The 24,782-nt window shown below is 41.2% G+C and overlaps 2 protein-coding genes across 9 annotated transcripts in view; one reads left to right on the plus strand and one right to left on the minus strand.

Annotated features, from left to right (window-relative positions):
* The first annotated feature begins 501 nt into the window (after positions 1 to 501).
* LOC115763980 (complexin) overlaps positions 502 to 24,782 on the plus strand; it is a 33,276-nt gene continuing 8,995 nt past the window's right edge. For 3 of the 8 annotated variants that reach the window (XM_030706789.1, XM_030706786.1, XM_030706785.1), the window contains exons 1-5: positions 502 to 595; positions 5,046 to 5,215; positions 10,916 to 10,927; positions 22,903 to 23,060; positions 23,840 to 23,972. In XM_030706789.1, the coding sequence (XP_030562649.1) occupies positions 5,161 to 5,215; positions 10,916 to 10,927; positions 22,903 to 23,060; positions 23,840 to 23,972 (358 nt within the window). In that variant the 5' untranslated portion in view covers positions 502 to 595; positions 5,046 to 5,160. Of the gene's footprint in view, positions 596 to 5,045; positions 5,216 to 10,915; positions 10,928 to 18,261; positions 18,581 to 22,893; positions 23,061 to 23,839; positions 23,973 to 24,782 lie in introns of those variants that run through there. The other 5 variants (XM_030706790.1, XM_030706787.1, XM_030706788.1 and 2 more) reach the window with 4 other exon arrangements.
* On the minus strand, positions 18,913 to 22,271 carry LOC115763979. The gene is made up of 2 exons (XM_030706784.1): positions 20,987 to 22,271; positions 18,913 to 19,987 (listed from the first exon to the last, which is right to left on the minus strand). The coding sequence occupies exons 1-2, from the start codon at positions 21,867 to 21,869 to the stop codon at positions 19,083 to 19,085; spliced, it is 1,788 nt and encodes a 595-aa protein (XP_030562644.1). The 5' UTR covers positions 21,870 to 22,271; the 3' UTR covers positions 18,913 to 19,082.

Below are 24,782 nucleotides of genomic sequence, written 5' to 3' on the forward strand. Positions count from 1 at the left end.
ATCAGAAAGAAAGGCGAACAGTCAGACATGGCTTGACCCGGTTGCTTTTAGCCTATATATATCCCAACCCGTCTCATATTTCATAACACAATGAAAATACACTTAGCAAGTGTATTGAAAAAACAATAGAGAAAACACACACATACACACACCGCACACACACACAGCTCTGCGCTCAAATTAGCCGCAATGTCAATAGGTTGTTGTGTGTTAGGCAGGGTTCACAGTCGATTGGCGTGACCCTCAAGGCACACTCATTAAAATCAATCCTTATCTAATCGACTAGCTGCAGCTCTTTCTCTTTCTCTTTCTCTTTCTTGGCAACAACATTTGAAGCACTTATATAAGCAAACGTTATTTCTTGTTTCTACACATCTTTTATCTGTGTTTACTTTGCAGCAACTCTTTCTGTCTGATGCTCGCTCTTCTTTGTGGATTTCTTTAAATAACAACAACACAAACCACTTTCAAAAACTTTGCTTCTTCTACAACAACAAGAACAACAAGAACTAGAACTGTTTGCAGCCACAACAAACACACACGCACACACGCACGGCAAAAGAAAAATCTGAACGGAATATTTACCGAGCAGCAGGTAAGTGAGTGCACACAGATGCCCAGCTAAAAGTATCTGCAAGTAGCTAAAAGTATCTGAAAGTAGCTAAAAGTATCTGCAAGTCGCCAGAAAGTATGCGACAAGTGCGCTTCAAACGGGTTTCAACTCTCTAAAACTCGCCAAATGCTTGCATAAACTTTGCGCATTTTCACGCGTCATGTTGCCCCAAGACACCTGACTTCAGCCCCACCTCAATTCACCTAATGACAAGTTTTGATTTTGCATGAGAAACTGGGCAAAAAAGGGGTACAATGCTTGTGTGGAAATGTATGTAACGGGCACGGGAGAGGGGGGGGGGGGGGAGGCATCTCTGTGCCCCTCTGTGTGCAATAGAAAACTTGCAAGAGCTAGAGACAGGAATAAAGATATTATTCTATAACATAAGCAGAACGCATCTTTAAATATTTCTCGATATCTCCCACAAAACTTTCTATGTAACGTATAAGACTCTACATATTCCTCGATATCTCCAAAGAGTTCCATAATATCGATAAATATCGGCCTATGGCCGATCACATCAATTCCGTCTGTGTGAACTAGAAACTACAAGCAGCTGGAGACTTGACATTGAATAAAGACATTCTACTTTAACATAAGCAAAATGCATCTCTCAATAAACTTTGATATCTCCAAAGAATTCCATAACACCGATAAATATCGATTTTGTGACATGGTTCTTTAGGGCTTACTCGAAGATAATAGAAGCTCAGCGCACAGAACTTTCTATGTAACTGAATATATAAGGTACATCTTTAAATATTCCTCGATATCTCCCAAGAATTGTATAACATCGATAAATATCGATTTTGTGACAGGTTTTTTTAAGGCATAACTTGATAAGAGCTAAATACACAAAACTTTCCATGTAGCTAAACGTATAAGATACACACATGAAAAATATTTAACTTTTTTGATACCAACTCTATTCCTCCTCTACATACTCCTCTATTAGCCCAAAATTGGAAAAAAAGAAAAGGTTTTCAAATGTTGAGTCTTTCGTAAGAAAAAACGCTGAAAATTTCAAAAAGATCGGACTCTAAGCTCCGAAGTTAAAAACAGGATTTAATTTCTTATAGAATGGAACAAAGGGAAGAGGAAGCACAGCTGCTGCCTATAGCGCACGACTTTTGTTTAAGGTATCTTCGAGTCGAGCACACCCTTGCTAGTTTTCTCCATCGATTTGTGTGCACTTAAAAGTAGCCGAGGCTGGGAAAAAGGGTTTCCACTTGACAGTCGGATTTGAGCAGGCTTACGCAGCGTATACTTAATGCAGGTGTTGACCAGCCCCAAACCCCACCCCGCACAACCCCTCTATCCTTTGTGAAAGGAACCCTTTGGCGGCGCCATAGAAACGAGCACAACTCAACTTGGCTTATTTGCGTGTTTATTGGCTTTAGCTCTTTTTTATTTCATATCACACACACAAAAACAACTTGAAAGGTAATTGGATACGACGCAAAAGAAATGGGAATTCGCTTTTGTTGGGGCACACCTTGAGAGACGGCAGCGGCAGCGGCAGTCGTTGAAACAGCAGCTGGCCCATCAAATTCTAAACACGAAACCCATAAATTTGCGCCTTTTATTTACATATATTATAGGTCCGGGCCAAAAGCCTTGGCTGGACTTGGCAGAAGGACCCTACGGTTATTCCATGTTCTCGCCAGCCTTTCGCTTCAAAAATTTAACTAAATTTCGTTAAGCCCGTTAACTGACAGCTACCTTGGGCTCTGGGCCGAGAATGCTCGACTAACAATTACCCTGCAAGAGCAACCCTGCAAGAAATGTCCAACAAGAAGTAGACGATATTCTCTTCATTTCTTATTTTTGAAAAATGTTTTGATTTTTTAATGATGGAATCAATTTTTCTAATATAATATATGTCCGTCAATAGGTGAGCTCTGTGCGAGCTTGCTCGACTATTAAATACCCTACAAGAACTGCCAGAAAGTAGATTTGTTCTAAATCTATCAAGGAATTATCTATACATTTCTATTTTTATGCCAGTATATAGTTTGTAAGAAAAATAGGGATACATTTTGTTTACATAACAAAAAGTAGAGTTGTGTCGTTTAGTTCAGACCAAGTTCGATTGAACGTGTCATTAAAATGAACTACTGAACTTATTCAGTGATAAGTGAACTAAATCGGTCATTTAGTTCACTCGTTCAGCTATTCAGTCGATCATGAACGCTGTAACTCAGCAACTCAGCAGTTCAGTCGTTCCTGAACGATACACTCTTTTGAGATGTTCAGTTCTTAATAAACATAATAGATAGCGGCATTTTAATTTCACTTTTGATTTGACTGCATAACTGAACTAAGCGAATAGTTCATGACCGACTGAATAGCTGAGCAGAATTCATCGTTCATGAAGTGAACTAAATCACGGAAATGAACGAGTGAACTTATTAAGCAAATTGAACTAGATATCCCCACTCTAACAAAAAGATATTTCAAGAATCTTCCGATTCTATCATCATCAGAATTCATTACTATTCTGATATATGCCGGAATTATCTGAAGAGAGAATCATAATAAAAGAGTTCTTAGGGTAGAAATCAAAACTCGTTCTCCACGTAGAACACCTTGCCTATGCGGCATAGAGCATGCTTAAAGTGAATTTGGTAAACGGAAAATGTGTTTTTCTATTTTCGTTTTTTTTTTTTTTATTGTGGATGGCTTGCAGCTGGACTGGCTTGGGGGTGGGCTTAGCCCAATAAACAATTCTGCTGACGCGTGGCCGCAGGGCGCCTGAAATGCTTTGCAGCGGCAGCTTAATTCATTAGCTTGGCACAGGAAACGCCAGCAGGGCCAGGGGAGAGGGAAAAGGGAACGTACCGCATCCTGTCCTATACATCCTGCCGATCTGTCAGTCCGACTGTCAGTCTGTCAGTCTGTCAGTCTGTCATGCTGTCTGTTCGTCTTCCTGCCCGCCCGCCGGGCGTATGCTTTTTATGTCAAACTAATTTGGCTGCTCGCTTAGCTGGTGTTGTTTTAATTTGCTGCAGCTTTTGCCCCTACCACGCCCCCGCCTTGGCCACGCCCCAGCTTAAGTTCGTTAGCCCAATTCGAGCAAATATTAATACATGGGCTATAAAGCCGCCGCCGCCGTCGTCGCTGGAAAATGCAAATGGAAATGGGGCGCGTCTCGCTCTTGGCTAAATTTACAAAATTGAAAATGTTCTTATACTCTCTGCTCGTTTTTTTGTTCTTTCATTTTTTTATTTTTCTCTGCGCCCACATTCATTAGGACATTATTGTGCGGGGCCTCAGCTAATATTACATTATGTGTACCACGAGGAACAACTGCCTGGTAATTCCAGAAATGTGTGTCCCCCCAACTAGAGATGGGCCCGAGCCCACGCGGGACTCGATTCTGCCTGAATATGAAAAAAGGCTAGATTGAATGTGGGCTAACATGAATCTCTATCAGCTTCTTCTTCCTTTTCTTGCCTTAGCCCCACAATGAGAATAACATGCTTAACTTCGGTATTTGAAGTCCGATCGAAGTGTAATTTTCAATGGCATACCAAAATATGCGTACTGCAAGGTTAAGGGATTTTTCTTACAATAAATATATATCTAGGAAATAGAAGAACACAGCTTCAAAGTAAAATAAATTTAATCTATACACGGTTAATAAAGTTAATACATAGACAAAACCAAGTTTTGTGTATTTAGCTCTTAAAATCTTTAAGGTATTCCTCTTCGTTGAATAATTTTTTCTAAATTTACTTTTTGAAAATTCACTAATTGATTCAGTAAAAAAATATGTCTTATTATTTTTTGAAGAAGGACATAAACAGATCAAGTCAGTTCGTCGTGCTGATGAAGAATATATATTTCTATATATTTATTTATTTATTTTAGAATATATATATATATGCTTTGCGAAGCTTGCCTGTTGCATACATACCGCCATTAAGCTTGATAGGGCATAGAAAGTTATTAAAAATAAGTGCAGTATACTTTTTGGGGCTTGTGTTGGGCTGGGCCAAAAAGCAGTTGCTGTGTTGCCTCGGCCTGTTTTTAAGTACATATTTCGTGCTCGTGGTCGAAAATATGCCCCACGTTCATCTCTGGCATATAAATACACACACACACACACACACACACACACACACACACACACACACACAGGCACACACAGACACACGCACAGCTGTAAACTGTCAAGAAGTGCGCTTGGACAGTCGTCGAGGCGGCCAGGCGGCGGCATTTAAGCTAATCGGCTTAAAGTATCAGGCCGGGGCGCAGGTGACAGGCCAACTTGGCGGGCACCCTATGCGTTTGGCTAAGAACCATTGGCGGGGCTGGGGCTGGGGGGGCGGCTGCAGGATATTGTCCTGGGCATTGTCCTGTGTTGAGCACAATTTAATTTTCTCTCTCTCTCTCTCTCTCTCTCTCTGTCTCTTGTCTTTTCTTGCAGTTGCGGAGTTGGGTGCGAGTGCACTTTTCCATAGCAGCAGCCACGCCCACAGAGCCAACCGAAAAACCAACAAAATAACAACAACAACAGCGGCAGCAACAAAAAATAAAACAAAATGGCGGCTTTCATTGCGAAACAGATGGTTGGAAACCAATTAAGTGCCGTTAAAGGTAAGTCAAAGTCGCGAGCAACCAGTGTTGCACAGCCCAAAAAAAAAAAAAAAAAGCTCGATGTAATGGATAAAATTTGACAAAAAAGAGCTAAAACTAGGCAAAATTAAAGCTAGTTCGAACGGAAAAGTGGCCAAAAACTGCTGCATTTTGTCCTTTTACTATGCATACCTTTTGTAAAAATGTTCTATATGTACATTTTATTTGAATGTAAATAAAATGTGGATTGTTTAGAAGGAAAAGAAGCTTTTCCTATCGAAAAAAGTGGCTAGAAAGTAGTTGACACTAAATATCCTAAATAGGAAACCTTGAAGTAGCTTATATTTGAGCCTTTTTCTATATATAACTTTTACTTTCAAATAGAAACAGCATTTGTTTTAATAGAAAACATGAAGGAAAATAGCCAAATCAGAAAAGCTTTTAAATTTAGGCCTTTTATATATCACTTTGTTGTTGAATCTAGCCCAAATGTAAGTTTTATAAAATAAGAAGATAATTCAAATATGAAAATTTATTAATTAAAAGGTCGACAAAAGCAGCATTAAAAATGATTTGTTTAGCTTAAATAATTATAAATCAAAGTCAACTTTTGTGCTTAGTTTTAGTTTGATATTACCAAATTTTTTCTCCTACTACAAAGACAGTTAAATTGCATAAGCTTGCATTTATTAGATACATACATATGCTAGTAACAATAATTAACTAAAAGTTATCAAATGAAAGTTGTATTATTTACTCCGAACTACCATTCGCACTTTTTACGAAATAAAAGCCGCAAGCGCACTTTTGAAAAAAACAGCTAAAACTGGCAAAATATGCACCCATTCCCAGCGCCTGGAGGGTATCTTATGCGATTATGCTCATGCATATATGCCACACACATGTGTACATGCATATATGTATACATGCACACATGTCTGCGTGCATGTATTTTTGGCATGCGCGATCGATAGACATACATAATTCATTTTCAAGCTGCTGCACATCGCAGCAGAAGGAGGCAAAATTCAAGTAACTGCCACACATGAAAGTGGCTAACGCTTTTAGCTGCCGCACACACCTCCCCCCCCCCATTTACCCACCCGCCACCGCAGCTAGTAGTTGTTGTTGTTATTGTTTAATCGTTGGCTGTGCAATCGCTTGGAAAATCATTGAATGCTTTCAAAAACGTGGCGCTAGAATATTTTATTTAAAACGCTTATCAGCCGGCAGCATGCGGCATGCGGCATGTGGCAAGTGGCAAAGTGGCAAGCATTTACATAGGCACTATGTAGCTGTGGCTAGTATCTAAAGGCGCATGTATCTATATATATGTATATATAAAAGTATCTTTAGGTGTGGCTCGCACAGCTGCTGCCTCAAGGCCCCAACTGTGCCCCAGCCGCGTCCTCTTATCGAGTCGCAGAAATTCTGCACGAATGCGTCGTCAAGTGCTTCTAACAAATTGATACAGTTAATTGCGTAGATTGATGCTAAATTTACAGCAGCTCGAGCAACGACTTGCCACACAGAGCCCTAATACCACTTACAGCCAGGCAGCTGGCGGCAGCTCAATCATTAGAAAACCGCCCAACCGCCCAGCTGCCACAGGCACTTGCCACTAACCACTTGCCACATGCCACATGCCACTTGCCACTTGCCACTTGTCAAGCTGTCCGCTGCGGTTGGCTGTGGCATCAAAGTCTGCCAGTTGATAGACTGACCGAAAAAAAACACGAAAATGCCATTAGCATGAGCATAAAAATTGAGAAATCAAATCGAAATACTTTGCAGATATATATATATATATTACAATGTAATGCCATATATATATCGATATATATTACAATATAATGCCACATTAAATACGTGCAATGTGCTGCACACGTTTCCCAATTACCCAGATACAAAACTGCAGATACTTTGGCCCCCCCTACCCATTCGATCTCTTTGGGCAGCCACTCAAAAATGCACATAAAACTGCGACAAATGTGAGAAAAATCACATAAAAAGCAAGTAAAAGTGTTCGAGTCAATGTTGACTGACTACGAGTTACCCTGTAAGCAGCAATGCGACAAGCATCCTTGTAATCCGATAGTAAGGAAGTTATCGAAACTTTAAGCTGGCCTGCAAATGTATCTATATATCTGGACAATTTCTCATACTCATAACCAAATTTGGATTTCTCTAGATCGATATTCCTTGAGATAAAGCCAAAAAACAGTCCCAAAGAAAATATTCTTGGTCTTACAGCTCTTTGAGATGTACAAAGTATTCTTGATCTTACCAGATTTTGTAGGTCTAAATCTTCTGGATAAGCTGAATATTGTTACTTATCGATGTTTTTAAGCCCAACAATCTACGAAATAAACAACCTATTCTTGGCCGTGTCTCTAGTCCTATAATCTACCAGATTTAAGGTAGATGAATATCGATATTTATCGATTTTGCCAAATATTGTATCTGTAGCCTTTTAGTCTTTATTGTCTTTAACATAAACCGGAAATCGCTAATAATAGATTTAAGAAAAATTAATCTGATTATGATATGCAGCTGCGCCTCTTTAGTTTGTAAAGTATCTGAAACTCGATCTTCTATCCTGCTCAAGGATATATTTTCTTTATGGCGTCGGAAATGCCTTGCTACGCCAGTTACATCGACTTTTTTTTAACGCATTTTCAATTGCGTAATAAAAGTAAAGAGCAAATCGTAAAATACTTTAGCCAAGGCCAGGCCAGGCCAGGCCAATAACTGCAAAACTGAAAACAGTTCGACTGCAAATGGCACATTGTTTAGGAATTTTACTTTGGAGCTTGCAAATCTGAGAAGACAAGGTTCAACAGAGGGTGTGCGTGTGTGCGTGTGTGTATGTGTGTGTGGGTTGGCAGCTAATGCGTTTCCATTGTCGACTCGCCGCTCTGAATCGGAAAATTTATTTGACCTGCTGTCGTGTTAGCCTTTATTACTATTGCCCGTCTTATGCGAGAATAATAATATATATGGATTTGTCGGCATGGGGGGAAGGGGTTCAGTAATAAATGTTTCAGACGTGCAGACAGTCAACGAATGAATTATGGCGCACAATTAACTTGCAAGTATTTGCAAAGAAACTATTTTTCAATATATATTAAGAACAATGTTAAAGCCAAAGCGTGTTGTTTTTTATGGCTATTTAAATAAGCTCCGAGTCTTGCCCCCTGTAACCTCCTTCGCAACCTTAACTTGTTGCGAATTATAGGCTCAAACTCTTTTATTTCTGACTCTAATGCAATATAAGTTGTTCTCAATAGCCTTCACAGTCTTTTCCTCTTTAACCTCATTCGCAGCTTTAACCTGTTGCGAATTATAAGCTCAAACTCTTTTAATTCTGACTCTAATGCAATATAAGTTGTTCTCCGTAGATCCCACAGTCTTTTCCTCTTCCAACTCTTTCGCAGCTTTAACTTGTTGCGAATTATAGGCTCAAACTCTTTTCTTTCTGACTCTAATGCAACATAAGTTGTTCTCAATAGCCTTTACAGTCTTTTCCTCTTCTATCTCCTTCGCAGCTTTAACTTGTTGCGAATTATAGGCTCAAACTCTTTTATTTCTGACTCTAATGCAATATAAGTTGTTCTTAATAGCCTTCACAGTCTTTTCCTCTTTAACCTCTTTCGCAGCTTTAACCTGTTGCGAATTATAAGCTCAAACTCTTTTATTTCTGACTCTAATGCAATATATGTTGTTCTCCGTAGATCCCACAGTCTTTTCCTCTTCTATCTCCTTCGCAGCTTTAACTTGTTGCGAATTATAAGGTCAAACTCCTTTATTTCTGCCTCTAATTGAATATTATTTGTTCTTTTTTTACAGGTAAGCGTTTTGTTTGTGAAACTAGCCCGAATTTCCGCCAAGTGCGTAAGTTTTTATGCAACTACACATATTTATAAATAAGTTTATGACAAATACCATACCGAACATTATTACATATTCGGCACAAATTGTGTTTATAATTTGAGCTTGTCTTTCAGTTTTGAATGGAGCAACAGAACATTTTTGATTGATTGGCCGAAACGCATGTACGAAACGGAAATGATTAGAAATTTAATTTAGACTCGTTCAAAATTGAAATTAATTGAAGCAAAAACTAACATAAATCATATTTAATATTTAACTTTGCACTTTCTTACTTTCGAACTCATGCTCCACATAAATCATTTAGCTCCCATTAGCTAGAATCCTGCCCATCCATAAAGCCATTTGATAACTACGTATTCTTATATTATATAACTTGATTGTACTCAATTTAAGCTTAAGTGCACACACAAATCATTAAAGAGCCCCGTTAACCAGACAAGCATATCAAATAATATGTACATATTTGTACGCTCCTCCTCAGTACCTATTCACAGCCGAACTTTACCTCATTGTAAAACACAAACCAAACACAAGAGCTTGACAAACACCAAAAAAAAAAAAAAACACCAAAAACAGCTAAATAAAAAACTCAAAACTCACACTCTCACACGCCCTCAAAACGATACCCAAGTGCACAGCAATCCTTAGAAATTTTCATGCACTTTACACAAAAAGATGAAGAAGAAGAAGAAAACAAATAATAAAATATACAACAATGCCCCAAAAACACCCTACAGTCCACGCCCACGCCCAGCAACAAAGAACACAAAAATATAAAGAATGTGAAAGAACATACACAATTCAATTTCTTCTATTACAATATCTTCCTGCCTACCCTCGATACGGCTATGTCCTTACTTCCTTTCCCTTATTTTCATTTTTTTGGTTAATGCTACTTCTTTATTACACTGATATTAACGAGAATGTCACGCCGATAAAGTAAAGCGCAAACGGAAATTCGATGCTTGCATCGATTATTCATTTTTTGAACACTGAAACCCTCTTGATATGCCTTTTCCAACACACACAGGATAGTTATCGATAGCTAGATTGAGCATTCATCGATTTGCTTAACTTTCCAACACTGAAACACACGCTTAACTTACGTTGGGTAAATATTCACAAGGCATTTATCGATCCTTTTTTACATCAAACTTTCCAAGACTGAAACATCATTAAACAATATTACTTTTCGAACAATGTTAGACCCTAAATACCTTTTCCAACATATACACGCTAGTTATCGATAGCTACATTGGGTATTCATCGATACGCTTTCCAACACTGTAACATTCGAAATACACACGCATAACTTACGTTAGCTAAATATATACAAGGCATTTATCGATCCTTTTTTACTTCAGATTTTCCAACACTGAAACAATACTACTTAATATACCTTGCCTTTGTTCTACTACTACTTGTCTCTCTCTCTCCCTCACTCCCACATAATTTTTCCAACTTTCCAACACTGAAACATCCTTTAACAATACTACTTAATATACCTTGCCCAACACGCACACAACTATTTAACTTGCTTTCTATCAGCTATAATGCATTTTTAAACACCTCTCTTGTTTTCTCTCTCTCTCTCGCTCACTCTCTCTCTCAATCTCTCTCCCTCTCTCTCTCTCTGATATATATCCACTTTAATCGCATTTTCTCACGAATCGCATATATCATAAAAGAGTAGCCAACTACTAACTATACTTTCTCTATATAATACAAACAAAAGAAAGACTTTGAGTGGCGTATTAATGGAAACTTTACCTTTACTCTCCCCCCCCCCCCTCTACTAACCCCCCTTCGACGACACACGCTAAACAGATGCTGCAGGCGGTAATACTTACCTAAAATATATAATACTATATATAATATATATAATCTCGTTTCTTTGCATTTCCTAATCAACTTTTGTATGACCACACGCATTTTTAATTCGAACTCTTGCGAAATTCCAAATTGAAATCAGAATTCGTACAAATCGTACTCAAATTATGATATATCTATAAATATATATAAACATGCTCTGATTGGGCTTTATGGCCTTTTGGTTTTTACTTAACGAACTCATAATTATTTCTTACTTAATATAGTTATTTTTCTTGCTGCACCCTTTTCCCCCGCTCCAAAACCAAACTCAGCAAAAGTTTGCACCAGAAAAAAAAAAACATATGAAAGAGCTTTCAGTACCCTTAAATATGCATAAGCAAACTTTTGCGTACGAAGCTTTTGCTGTCAAAATCAAATTGAATAAAACTTTAAGCTGAAACTAACTTGAAGCTTATATAGAAAATGCGCTCAAAAAAAAAAATATACAACAAATTTTCATTTGAGTTTCTGATTTTGTTTTATTTGAATTTAATTAGTCGCAAAACTAAAATTCTGTTCCATCTTATTCCCAGCATCTGTACAATATACAATTATGATTACGAGATTTGAAGAACTATAAACAAGTTTTGCATAGTTAGCATTGCGTTGAGTTTTTCCAAGTTTTTTTCCGTTTTCAGTTTTGGCTATTAAAAAGAAAACATTTACAACCTATACGATTATTTGTTTTTGCATACAAATAAATTTAGTATCTTTGCGAGTTACTTGATTTATGCTCTTTGATTTTTTGTTTTTAACAAACTGCTTCTATAACTACTTCTACTTCTACTTCTACTTCTACTTCTGCTCTAACTACTACTAACTCTTCTACTAATACTACTACAACAACAACAACAACAATGAAAAACTACAACTTTCGTACTCTACTCTCTACTACTACTACTAAAAAAAAAACCATATATGGAACTATACTAACTACAAAACAACTTACATCTTCTACAACCTTCTACTACTATAAAAAACTACTCTTAACTACAACTACTACAACAACTACAACTAATATACAACGTATTTACAATGAGGTAAAGTATAAGTAAATATTATTGCTATGTATATAAACACAACAACAATCTTATCTATATACCATATGCTATCTGTTCTATCTATCTATCTACTCTACCATTTGATTGTTCTGTAAAACTCCATCCAAAATCAGGTCCCCGCGGCCCGACACTTAAGTTAGCTAAACCTGTCAATAACACACATGCTGAATGTCCTTCACAAAAGTAAAAACAAAACTTACCTAGTCGGGTCTGCCCGACTGGAGGGAACCCTGACCTGAAGGAACCCTGAACCCTGTGTGCACTCTATAGCAAATATATTCTTGAATAACTTCGGTTCCTACAGTCCGATTTTTATGAAACTTTCAGGGTTTAAATATGTTAATAAAATGTGTGTAAATACCAATGCGACAGGCTCTAGCTTTTCAAATAAGTTATTTTTTAAATATTAATGAAAGGTTAGCGGTTTTTCTGAAAGTGAAGTATTCGTAAGCTGTGTATACTATGTGAGATCCTACAAACCCAGTTTGGTAATTATAAATGCTATAATCTTCGAGTTAGGCTTAAGACAGCTCTTCTCAAAATCGATATTTATCGATAATATGAAAAAATGTATATTAAAACTTTCAAGTCTGTTTCTTTGAAGTGAGACGAACTTGGTTGATTGTCCTACTTAAGTATACATATAAGTACATATATATCTGCCTTATATTATCGTAGATGCCTCCCATACATTTGCTCAAACACATTATACCCCATTTGGCCGCATTTTGCCCCTTCTACTCGGCCCCTGCGGTAAACAATTCTCTCAACATTCTCTCAAGCCCGCATTTACACTATTCTTCAATTCGCATTTTGATGAGCAAACATTTTGACACATGCGGCACATGCCAGTGGCAGGGGCCAAGACAAAGCCATCTACATGACAGATACAGCTACAGTTACAGACACAGATACAGATACATGTGCAGATACAGATACATTTACAGCTACAGATACAGCTACATGTGCAGCTGTCCACAACATGTGCAATTGATGTACTTGGCCCCCAAATGCAAATGTCGCTCACTTTGGCAAATTCTCAATTGTCTGACAACATGTGCTATGAAAATTGGAACTTAACGCGAGCTGCGGTTAACGCGAAAATTACATTTTCCAGCTCACTTTTCTTTCCTTTTTTTTTATACAAATATAGAGCAGTAGAATCTTATGCTCCAATAATTGAGAACTTAAGGGAGGTTGCATAAAGTTTAAAGCATCTTTCGGATTAATCATATTTCGAGTTGATTAATCCGATTGATTAATCGATAGATTTATCGGTTTCAATTTCCACTAAGTGTACTCTCCTCCTCTCCTCCTGTCAAAATTCTGTTCTATTTTCCCAATAGCTTGCCTTTGAAAGTCTGCCACTGCCCAACTTCTGGAGTCCCAAATAAATTCCAGCTAACAGATATCTGCTTTGTATGCTATCTATTATATGAAGCTCCAGCAATATGCTCACCTGGTAGAAACCTTCTCCCAGCTGGCATGGAGCACTTGAATCTAGAGCTTACCTCCAGTTAAGTCGCTTTAAGCACCGCCTAGCCAGGATCTGGCCGACTTTGATTTAAGAAACCTCTGTTAACCAACGGAATGCACTCTGAGCCGGAGCCTGAGCCGTGCATGCCAGCACGTCCGACGGCAGCCGCGCGGCATAACTAATCCTGCGGCCGCAAAAAGGACCGCAAAACTAAAGGCAAAATGACGCATTTAATGGGCGGAGCGTGAGGTACTCTAAGGAGTTCTTTGGGTGTGCACACATAAATGCTGCATATTAAAAATTCTTGAAATATTTGTGAAAATATTTGCATGCAGTTGATCAGCTGTCAGAGCTGTCGGAGGCGGCAGCATTTTTGTCAAATTTCCAGCATTTGCTGACATGGAAGGCACATTCCTGACATTGACAAGTGCTCGCTGCCGTTGGAGGCTGGCAGGTTGGGAGGTGCGAGTGGGCGTGGCTTGTGGGCGTGCCAGTCGGCTAACAACTAATTGCTGGCGCTAAAGAAGAAAGGATGGGGACAAGAAAAGAATTGAGTACACAGCCAGCGAAATGGCAATGAGATTTACTTGCGTCATTATGAAGGGCCATAAGCCCAGGCAGAGGCAGAGGCAAGTGGCAAGGGGCAGGGGCAGTCGGCAAGTGGCAGGGGAAAGAGGCAGAGGCATGAGGCAGTCGGCAGTCGGCCTACTCTGCCACAAGTAGAGGACAACATTTTAACACTTGCACACGCCCATTTTACGCTTACTTATGCACACGCACGCCAACCCAAAAAGATACAGCAACAGCTCAAAAGATACAGCTACATCAGCTAAAAATACACTCGAAGAAAAACACGTGCAAGAAGCTGCTCAAATCAAGTGCAAACGTGCTAAGCGCAGTACTTAAAAAAACAAATATTTTAATTGCAATTAAAGTGCTTGTCCGAAGTTCCTGAAAGAAGAGAAATCCTAGATAGAGTACGATTTATGCTAATTTTAAGCTTGCAAAATCTTGCTTTAAGTCCTGTTTTTAGTACTTAATACAAAAAAGTTTTTTGTACTTCCAATTATGAAACATATTTTATGTCCGAAGTTCCTAAAGAGAATCCAAAGAGTAGAGTACTCTTAAATTGAGTATTGATTATGATTTTTATGCTAATTTTCAGCTTGCAAAATCTTGCTTTAAGTCCTTTTTTTAATACTTAATACAAACAAGTTTTTTGTACTTCCAATTATGAAACATATTTTATGTCCGAAGTTCCTAAAGAGAATCCAAAGAGTAGAGTACTCTTAAATTGAGTATTGAGTACGATTTTTATGCTCAATTTCAGCATATAAATTCTTGCTTTAAGTACGTTTTCGAAAATGAACTAAGTGCAGAAGTCTATTTAGGAGATATTTAACAACTATTGTGAACTATTTATGCTTAATTCAAATAAGCAAAGTATTCACAGCGAGTATTCTTTTTTTAGTACTTTGTGCTTAGTTCAAGTAATATTTTTAAAACAAGTTCAAGCTTCAGCTGTAATCTAAGGCAAATTCTAAGCTGGATATACTGGACCTTTCTTTCTCTGAGTGCACAGTTACAGCTAAAAGATACAGCTACACGAGTTAAAGATACACGTCGAAAGCAGTGTCAAGGGTGTGTGTGCGGGTGTGTGTGTGTGTGCGTGGGGCCATAAGTAAATATCCAGGACTCTTTGAGGCTGTTAAAATGTAATTACGCCGGGAATATGGTAGTTGCTATTAGCGACTATGACAATGAAATCATTTGGCTATGCGGCAAATCTACGAGCAGGGAGGGAGGAAAGGGGTGGGGCAGGGGCGGAACAGTGGGAGGCGGGGCGGCTAGGCAACGTTTGGCAGCTGCTTAAGCCAACATCTACTTAAGAGAAGTCGCAGGACAGACCGACAGTCCGACAGACCGCCCACTTCCTGTCATTTGTCGACGTCTCCAGCTCTGACCCAGATGCGGATGCACAGCCGGATGGCAGCAGAGGGGGCATGAAGGGGGCAGCGGGCGCGGGGGCGTAACAAAGCTCGGCGGTCTTGAACCGGATTAAGCAAGAAAATAATTTGACGTTCGTGCCTTTTTAGCGAACTCCTTGCAATAAAAAGAAAAAAAAATAGAAGAGAAGAGCAAAAAAAATTACGCACACACGCGCCGAGAAGTGTGTGTGCGCAAGGATGAGACGCACAAATGACTGTCATTTTATATACATATACGTGTGTGTGTGTGTGTGTGCGTGTGTGTGTGTCAGTTGGCAATACAAATGGAAATGGAAGTCTAATGTAGTATGCCCACAGCGTGCGCGTATTAAGTCGCATAAATGTCAGCAGCCCCCCCCCTCCCAGTTCAGGCCGTCATCCACATATAGATCCACAGCACAAGCCTAAGACAATTACGGGCCCAGTCCTGACCCCTCAATCCAATCCTCAAGCCAGCGCCTAACGTGTTGGTATTCAAAATAGCATTCGAAGCAATAAAACGCAGCGTGCGACTTACTTATCCGGCCTTTGGATCGTATATCAGACTTATGACTGGGGACCGGGCGCACTTAGCGGCGACCCAAAAGGGATGATAGACTATATATGAGGAGAGAGAGCCCAGCCCAGCCCAGCGCAGCGCAGCCCGGCCGCAGGGCTAGGTATTAAGTACCCTCATTATGGCCAAGACACGCAGCGCAAAAGTAAAGCTTTTAACGCAAAAAAAAAAAGGAAGGCGAGCAAAAAAAAATAATAATAATAAGCACAACCAATTTGTGTGCCCAGAGTTAGATTCAAAGTGATTTCTTTTTCCTTTTTTTTTTTGTTCACAAGATTTTCACCATTTTCTTGGGAGGCAGCTGTCAAGAAAATGCTGCAGTTTTCCGAGGTCTTAAAGGACCTTCGATGGCCAACGGGTTGTCCATTAGAGAATAAATGTAATATGCAAAATAGCTGGCAAAAAAAAGAAAAGCAGAAAGCGCAAAAAAGAGCTGCGGGAAATGAAGAAAAGCTGCTAAATATGGGGGGGGGGGGGCGTGGCAGCAAGCACAAGCAGTGTTAATTATACTGTCACGATAATTATATTACAATAGGCTTGATTAGTTTTTAATTGAGTTGCGACGAGTTCTTAACATGCAATGAACAACTCCAAACTTGAGAGTGTACATATACACTCAGAGAAAATAAGACAGGGTTATTGTACAAAACAGTAACTACTTTTACTAAATATCGAAATTTGCAAGCAAAAGAAATGTAAGACTCAATTTAAAGAGTTTCTACATTTTAATACACCCAGAGAAAATCAACAAAAGTTATTGCACTTTAATTTAATCTTAGACAAAGTTATTTATAAACATTCAATCTTTTTTTTAAGATTTTAAAAACAGTTCACACTTAATTTAAAAAGTTTTTTTTTAAACGAAATATTCTTGAAATTGAAGCATAAACCGAAGAATATCCCCTTCATTAACCCCTTTTGCGCGCAGTGCATGCATATAGCTAGATATATGTATATGCATATGTATGTATGCATGCGCGTATGTATGTGTGTATGTGTGTGTGGAGAGGTGCTCTTAAAACAAGAGTCAGTTGCAGCCACAAATAAAGCAGAGCAGAAGGTGGGCAACAGCAGAAGCTGGTCCTGAACAACGGAAAGCGCCAAATGGCATAAAAGGAAGTTCATAAAGTTCATAAAGCAAATTACAAAAGTCTCATAAAAGCGCAACAGTACGCAGACAGGGGGGGGGGGGCAGGGTGCGGGTGAATCGAGTATATTTCGCCTTTTGGCTGTAAAACAATTTGACACCATTTTGTTGCGAGGATTGGAGGGGGGAGGGGGGCAAATCAATTTTTATTATAAAATACATTGGACTGATTTAAGAAAACAATAAATGGACATCTACACAAATCAAGGCGAATACCCTGCATAAAAAAGAAGAAGAGAAGAGAAGAGGAGAGAAGAAAAAGTTAATTCACGCAGCTATTCAGCAAATTGATGACTATAAATTCAATTTAATGTGCGTTGCCTTTAGCACAGCAGCAGAGACATGCAGCAGCAGCAGCAGAGGCAGCGGCAGAGATAGCGCCCGTCGCTTTCGCTGTCGCAGCCGACGCCGTAGCAGCAGAGAAATGTGGTCAGTAGCCAGCCAGCTAACCCCCTTGGGCAGCGCGCCGCCCCTTTGGCGACTTTTGCAAAAAAAAAAGCGCTCAAGAGCAGCGCGTGGGAATTTTCTATTGCGTTTGCGCTGTCACATCGGGAGGCTGTGCAGCAGCAGCAGCGTCGTCGACGTCAGCAGCGCTGCCCGAGTGCGACAACAATAATTAGAGCGAGACTGCGGCGGCTGCTGCTGCTGCTGCTGCTGTTATCAGACGCAAAGCCAAAGTCTATGCTAGTTATGCGCAGGCGCTGCAAGGCTCACAGTTAACTGTTAACAGGAGTCAACCCCCTGCGCTTAGGTCAACACACAATGTGGTCCAGCGACAGCGGCAGCGACTGCGACTGCGACGACGACGGCGACAGCGTCAACGACTGCGGCGCTTGGGCATAAAAAGCCCAGCGTTTGCTGTTTTGACTCCTACTCCAGCTTTGCACTTCTGCGACTGAAGTTCTCTCTGGCAGCTGACGTAACCGAGTGCGTCGTCGTCGCTTAAAAGTCGGCAACAGTCAAGTCAAGTTCAGTTTTTGTGCGTTCAGTTCGTGTGCGCTCGTGGCCGGGTACGCACTTCGTTTTACCGCTGCACGAGCAAATCGATTTGGTAGACATGGCAACGCAAGCGGGGACACAAGCACAGCAGCAAACGATGTCAGAGCCGACGAGTCGAGACGAAGTTCAGCACGATGGCAGCGCACGAAGACGAAGACGAAAGCGCAGCGTCAGTGTGTCACAGTTGCAGCAGACGCGCCTGGGCACACAGTGTACAGTGTGGTGCGGTGCGGCAATGCGTTGACGCTTAAAACTGTAACTGGCCAGTCGTAACCACAACGGCAGCGGCAGCGGTGGCTGCATTTAACGTAGTCGCGTGTTTCCAACAAAAAGCCAGCAGCACGGAGAGATAGCATTGGCCTAAAAGCGTCACGAAATCATGAATTTCATTGGTATGCAAAAAAGAAAAACAATTAATTCGCAAGGAAGAGCAGTTTTTAAATGTTATTTTCGGTGTTGTGTGCACTTTAATTTCATTTTCAACTCTTTCGCTCAAAACTCTCTCTCTCTCTCTCTCTCTGTCTGTAACGCTCTCTTTCCTAAAAAAAACAACTGTAACTGAATACTCTCTGCTAAATGTAAGTTACAAAAACTAACAAAACATTTTTTTTATTTGATTTTATACATATACATACACTGTAAACGTAAGCATATGCTGAAGAGCACACAAAATCAATCGCGCCCCTTCCCCCCTCCCCCACTCTCCTCTTGGCATTTGTTTACAATGCGAGTTAAATATATTGATTTTTAGCCATGCTGATGAAAAAGTTCAAGGTTGAAATTCTGACAAACTTTTTCAGTCTGTTTCACATTTCAATTCATTTATTATGCATTCAAGTCCAATGTCCAAGTTTTTCACATTTCCTTTTCTCTTCACTATTTTTTTTTTGTTTGTCACGCGTTTGCAGCGAGCGGGCAGCGCTGCTGCTGCGCGTAGAGCGCATCGCCTGGCCGACAGCTGAAGGCCTCGCTGAACTCGGGCGTGTTACGCAAGAGCGCGTGCTGCAGCTGCCGCTTGCGCTCCTGCTGCCCCGGCTGCCCCTCGCGTGTGCACTCCACCAGCAGGCTGCCCACAAAGTACAGCCGCTGCAGCGTCAACTGCAGCCGGCCGACGGTCAGCTGTGGATTCAACCTAGCGACTGTGGCCTGTTGTCCCGTTAGCCACAGTTTGTAGCAGCTGCCCGCTAGGCGCTGCGCCCACATGCTGAGCAGCAGCTCGTGGGCGTTGGTGTTGCTGCCCGCTTGGCTGCAGTTCTGGAACTGGGCGAATTGCTGCTCCGAGTCGGAGCTGCGCCAGGCGCCGGGCGTGCGACTGCTGCTGCCGGCGGCCACTAGATGGCGCCCCAAGCGCTCCGACAGCAGCACATAGTTCAGAGGCGCGCTTAGGCTCTGCTGCTGCTTGGCCAGCAGCCCGTTAATTGTCTCGAAGATCTGCGCGTATTGGCGCAGTTGCAGCGCCGCGCCGCTGGGCGGCTGGCGGCTGTGCTGGAAGCGTCGCAGCTTCTCCATGTTGCGATAGAAGCTGCGCCGGCCCAGCTGCAGCGGCTGGTAGGCGGCGTCCAGGCGCGCGTCACCGTTGAGCAGCACGTGCATCAGCTGGCTGAGAAAACGCTGCGAGCCCTGCTCGGAGATCTCGTCGATCCACACGCTGCCCGACAGCTGCTCCTTGTAGGCCCGACCCATTGCCGCGTACATGTGCGTCAGCTGCACCCGATCCGAGCTCAGGCGCTGCAGCAGATGCGCATAGACGTCGCCGGCGTAGGCCTCCGCCAGCTGCTGGCAGTCGGCGGCGGCGATGTCTGCAAGACAGAAAACACAATAGTACGTTAGGAAATTTGAGTCGGGTAGCATCGTCCGGGCAATACTCTGTTAGCACGCTAAAACTTATATACATAGAGAAAGCCCTTGCAGAAATGTGAGTACAAATGAGAGAAGAAACTAATTGTTGGTCCAATTGCTTCTAAGGAGCATAAGATATAGTTGTCCGATATTTATAGGAAGTGTCTCATATGTGTCTATAATGTCTACAATGTCAAATATGTAATTATAATTATATACAACTGTATATGATAGAAGATAGATAGAAAACTTAAAATGCTTTTCAAAACGAGTTTTCTTAACTCTTAGTGACTCTTCAACTGTCGCCCCTTCGCAGTGACTTGTAAACTTCCTGCCCAGAGTGTTAAGAATGTCTTCAGCATTTACTTAATTAAGGTGTCAAGCGAGAGACAGACCGACAGACAAACGGGCAGACTGACAGGAAGAAAGATAGACAGACAGGCAATAGCATAGATGAAGTATCTTGCCCGTTCACGTCGCGTATGAGAAACGTGTTCTATATTACGTATACGTAACTATCAGATAATTTAGAAGAAGACAGACAGACAGACTGACAGAAACAAAGACAGGCAGACGTACACACTTCTGCTAGCATAAAGGCAATATTACCCAATTCGTTTTGCGAACAGAGTATTAAGAATCTTCGCATATTACGTATACGAACCCATCAGATTATCTAAAAGAAGACAGATGATAGCCCAAATTGAATATACCCCATCTCGTTTTATGAACAGAGTATTAAGCATCTTGCACGTACACGTTGCGTATGAGCAATGTTTTCACATATTACGTATACGCAGCCATCAGGTTATCGAGAAGAAGACAGAAATACAAACAGACAGACGGACACATTTCTGATAGCACGAAGGCAATATGCCCTTTTCTATTTGTGAACAGAGTATTTAGAATCTTGCCCGTCTACGACGCGAATATTGTGCTAAAATATTACGTATACGCACCCATCAGATAATCAATCCAAATCCAGTTGAGCAGGCGATGCATGCTGGTATTTTGAAGCAGCTGCATGTAGTCGACGAGGCGTGGCAGCTGCTTGACGACAATCGCATCCGTCGGCTGCAGCGTCTTGCCGCCGAGCAGCCGCCGGAAGTAGCCGTCCCAGTCGAGGCGCGACATTGAGATGTTGCCAATGCTCGAGCGCTTGAAGTTGGCATAGCTGAACTGCACCTGGTCGTCGATGCGTTCGGTTTTGATAATGTCGCGACGACTGCGCTCGAGACTGAGCACCTCCAGCGCGGCGACATGGGCGCGACTCTGCTCCACGCCGAAGCTCTGTAGCAGCTCGCCGACGCGCTGCTCGAACTTGCGCAACGTGTGCCGCCTGGTCAGATCCGGCTGCAGTGTGACCAGCCGCTGGTTCGACTGCATGCTGATCCTGCTCTCGAAAAAGTATGGCGCGCCCATCTCATGGAACTGGCCCAGCAATGCCAGCCAGCCCAGCGCCGTCCGATTGCTGCCGGCGTCCAGAACGGGCCAGCCGCCGCTGCTTCTGTACAGGAGCGAGGACTTCAGCGAGTCCACGGTGCGCGTGTTCTCGCAGGACTTGTAAAAGTTCAATAGCTGCCGCTCCATGTCCAGCAGCTGGAGGGGATTGGCCGCGCGCAGCAGCTGCTGGAAGCGCTGCTGTTCCTGCTGGCGGCGCAGCGTTTGATTCCCGGTCGCGCTCCGCCCGCAAACATAGCCATAAAAGTCCTGGCAGGGCGAACGCGTCTTGTCCAGCAGCTGCTCCAGCTGCTCGCCAAAGCGCAGCACATCGTTGTCCGGGCTGTTGCCGCAAGCGGCATGCAACAGCCACAATACGAGCAAGAAAAGTTGCACAGACATTTGCTGCCTCGACCGGCTGCCACGAGCTTCAAGCTGAGAATGGCTTTGGCCAACTGTTAATGTAGCTGTCACTGTAACTGACCCTGGTCAAACTATGAGGTCAAAGCGTTTGAAAGGTCGCATCGAATGCAAATCACCGGAAATTGCCCACAATTCCACTTCCGCAGCGAAATCTTTTGTGGCACGCTTGTGCGTCGCGTCGCTTTCAATGTTGCCGCCCAACTAATCGCGTTTCCACTGGCAGCCCGATTAGACCCAGCTATCAGTGGCAACCCAGACCAGCCGCAACCCCGCAAGACCAGACTACACTCGTCAAAAATGCCAAGTACATTTCATTCTTAAATGAATATAGCAAGAATTTTGATACTTGAAATAAGCATAAAATGTTCTTAACAAGCGTACATTTCTTAGGTTATGTATGGCATTTGATTGCAGCATTTAGATATCTAGAAAAAGTTGTCCCCCGTCAATGAAATTTAAGGTCCCAAATACTTATTTCAAGAATTTACGTGCTTAAAATAAGCAAACAAATAATCTGAATACAACATTCTTGTATAGCTAAGCTAATCCTTAGAAATTTCTGACTGAAAATAGAAAAGCTTCTTGTGACGAGAAATTCATTCTCAGTTTAAGAAATCTTAAGCTTATTTAAATAAGTTACATACTTAAAATAAGCAGGAAATGTTCTCAACTGAAATGTATTTCGAAATTTCGAACTGAAAAAGAAAAGCTGCCTAAATTGGGAACTTTATTCTCGCGCTTGGCTAGATTCTGACAACAAGTGCAAACGCACTTGATTTAAGTAGAAAAACATTAAGTTTTTCTTGCAGTGTAGAGCCAAGTTGTTGTTACAATCTATGAATCAGTGTCAAAATGTCAAGCTAAAATTGGTCATGACCGATTTTGATTGGACTAGATCAGCAGACATAATCAGCTGCGTTATAGTGTATGCTGTACAGTAAACACACAGAAAACATACTCAACACAATTATACTAAAACCGATTTCTTTGCATCTTTGTGCAGGCGCTGTAGGAGGCGATGGTGGCGATGATGGCGACGACAAGGAAAAGGCAGAGGAGGAGGAGAGGGAGCGCCAAGAGGCCATACGCGAGGCTGAGGAGCGGCGCAAGGAGAAGCACCGAAAGATGGAGGAGGAGCGCGAAAAGATGAGGCAGGACATACGCGACAAGGTAAGGACATGCGATGCATTCGATTAAGATCCCGGCCAAGTGCAACGCGTGTATTCCTGCCGCAGTTCAAATTGACTCTAGTAGGGAGTCCTTTCACGAGCGACTCCCTAACGGAGTCAGATTGAATTACAAAGGACCCAAACAACGAGTAGAAATGTGCCAAGTGACAAAGTGTTAAGCAAGTGAATAAATATGGACAATATGCGATTTAAGCTATACAGTGAAAGCTCGCTTTAGCGAACAGTTGAGTTAGTTGTTCATGAAATAGAAAAGGAAACGCGGAAAATATTTCTGGAATGTAGATCTAAGAAAATCCTTTTTGTTATATTTTTATTTACAATTTTCACCCTACTTAATGAATTTCGGGATTTAAGCCAGCGAACTGCCGTTTGCTAGTTCAACGCTCAGGCACAGAAATCTCTTTACACAATTTTCAATGCAATTTCCTAATTTTTTTTTTTGGAGACTTTTTCATTTTATTTATTTGTATTCACAATTTTCTTCCTATTTAATGAATAGGATTTGAGCCAACGAACTGCCGCTTGCTGGTTCAACGCTCAGGCAAAGAAATATCTTCAAGAAAATTCCAAATCAATTTCTTGATTTTTTCCGATTTCAAATTGACTTTCCGCTCTGCCGCAAGAAGATTGGAGTTCAAGCATTCGCTGTCCGTTATTAGAGCTTTCACTGTATACACACACACACACACACAGAAACACACAGACAGACACTCAGATATATACAATTTGCATATGGCACTCGGCCAAACACTCTTACAGTACAACATCAAGAAAAAGGAGGAAATTGTCGAGGCAATGCCGCAGGAGGAGCCAAATCCGTTGATGCGAAAAAAGAAGACGCCCGAGGAGCTGGCCGCCGAGGCCGAGCAGGAGGAGCTCGACGATTTTACAAGTAAGTCAGAGATGTTTCAATTTACAAAATTCCGCCCCCGTGTATATGTAGCACTCGTACTCAAATGTATCTATGTATATGTATATACTATCTTCAACTGGTCTTTAAACTAGAAATATGCTAATCTATATAATAATAATTCAGCAAGTCGCGCTCTCTCTCCCTAGTAACTGTGTGTAACTGTATGAGCACTCTCTCGCTCTCTCTCTCGCTCTCACGCTCTCCTGTTTTTTATGTATTTTGTGTACTATTTATTATTTTTATGTATTCAACAATGTTTTTTCAAGCGGCTGTCAACAAAAACAACAACAAAATACAACAATAAAAAACAACACAAAAAAAAATTAAAAAAAAAAAACAATAAACACCACGGCGCTTGAAAGTAGTATATGTGTGTGTGTGTGTGTGTGAGAGTATCTATGTGTCGTTATCTATCTACTCGTGCTCGTAAAACTATATAGCTACTATCAAGCTATCTCTATCTCTCTCTAATACTACCTACTAAATACTACTACTATATATGTATCTGTACTATGTTTCCTGTGCGTATGTAAGCTCTAAACTAATCGTATCTACTAACTAAACTCTATAACTATCAACTAATCAAACTTTAAAGCAACGAATGAACAATCTATATCAAGTGTGCACTCCATTCTCTCTCTCTCTCTCTCTTTCTCTCTCTCTCATTTAATTTATTTAGTTTTCTTTCTGTTTTGAATCATCTCGTTTTATTTCTTCTCGAGTATTTCATTCGGTTTATCCTTATTTAAATGGTATATACCTATATCTATAAGAAATATGTGTTGTATT

The sequence above is a fragment of the Drosophila novamexicana genome, unplaced genomic scaffold (genome assembly GCF_003285875.2).
Source record: "Drosophila novamexicana strain 15010-1031.04,08,12 unplaced genomic scaffold, DnovRS2.1 tig00000817-arrow-arrow-pilon, whole genome shotgun sequence".
Taxonomy (NCBI): domain Eukaryota; kingdom Metazoa; phylum Arthropoda; class Insecta; order Diptera; family Drosophilidae; genus Drosophila; species Drosophila novamexicana.

Bases quoted from the DNA above. Each gene is read 5' to 3' on its own strand.
- LOC115763979 (XM_030706784.1), bottom strand. From the start codon at position 21,869: ATGTCTGTGCAACTTTTCTTGCTCGTATTGTGGCTGTTGCATGCCGCT. The intron at 19,988-20,986 runs GTGCGTATACGT...TCTGTCTTGCAG, and splicing joins TTGGATTGATTATCTGATGG to ACATCGCCGCCGCCGACTGC.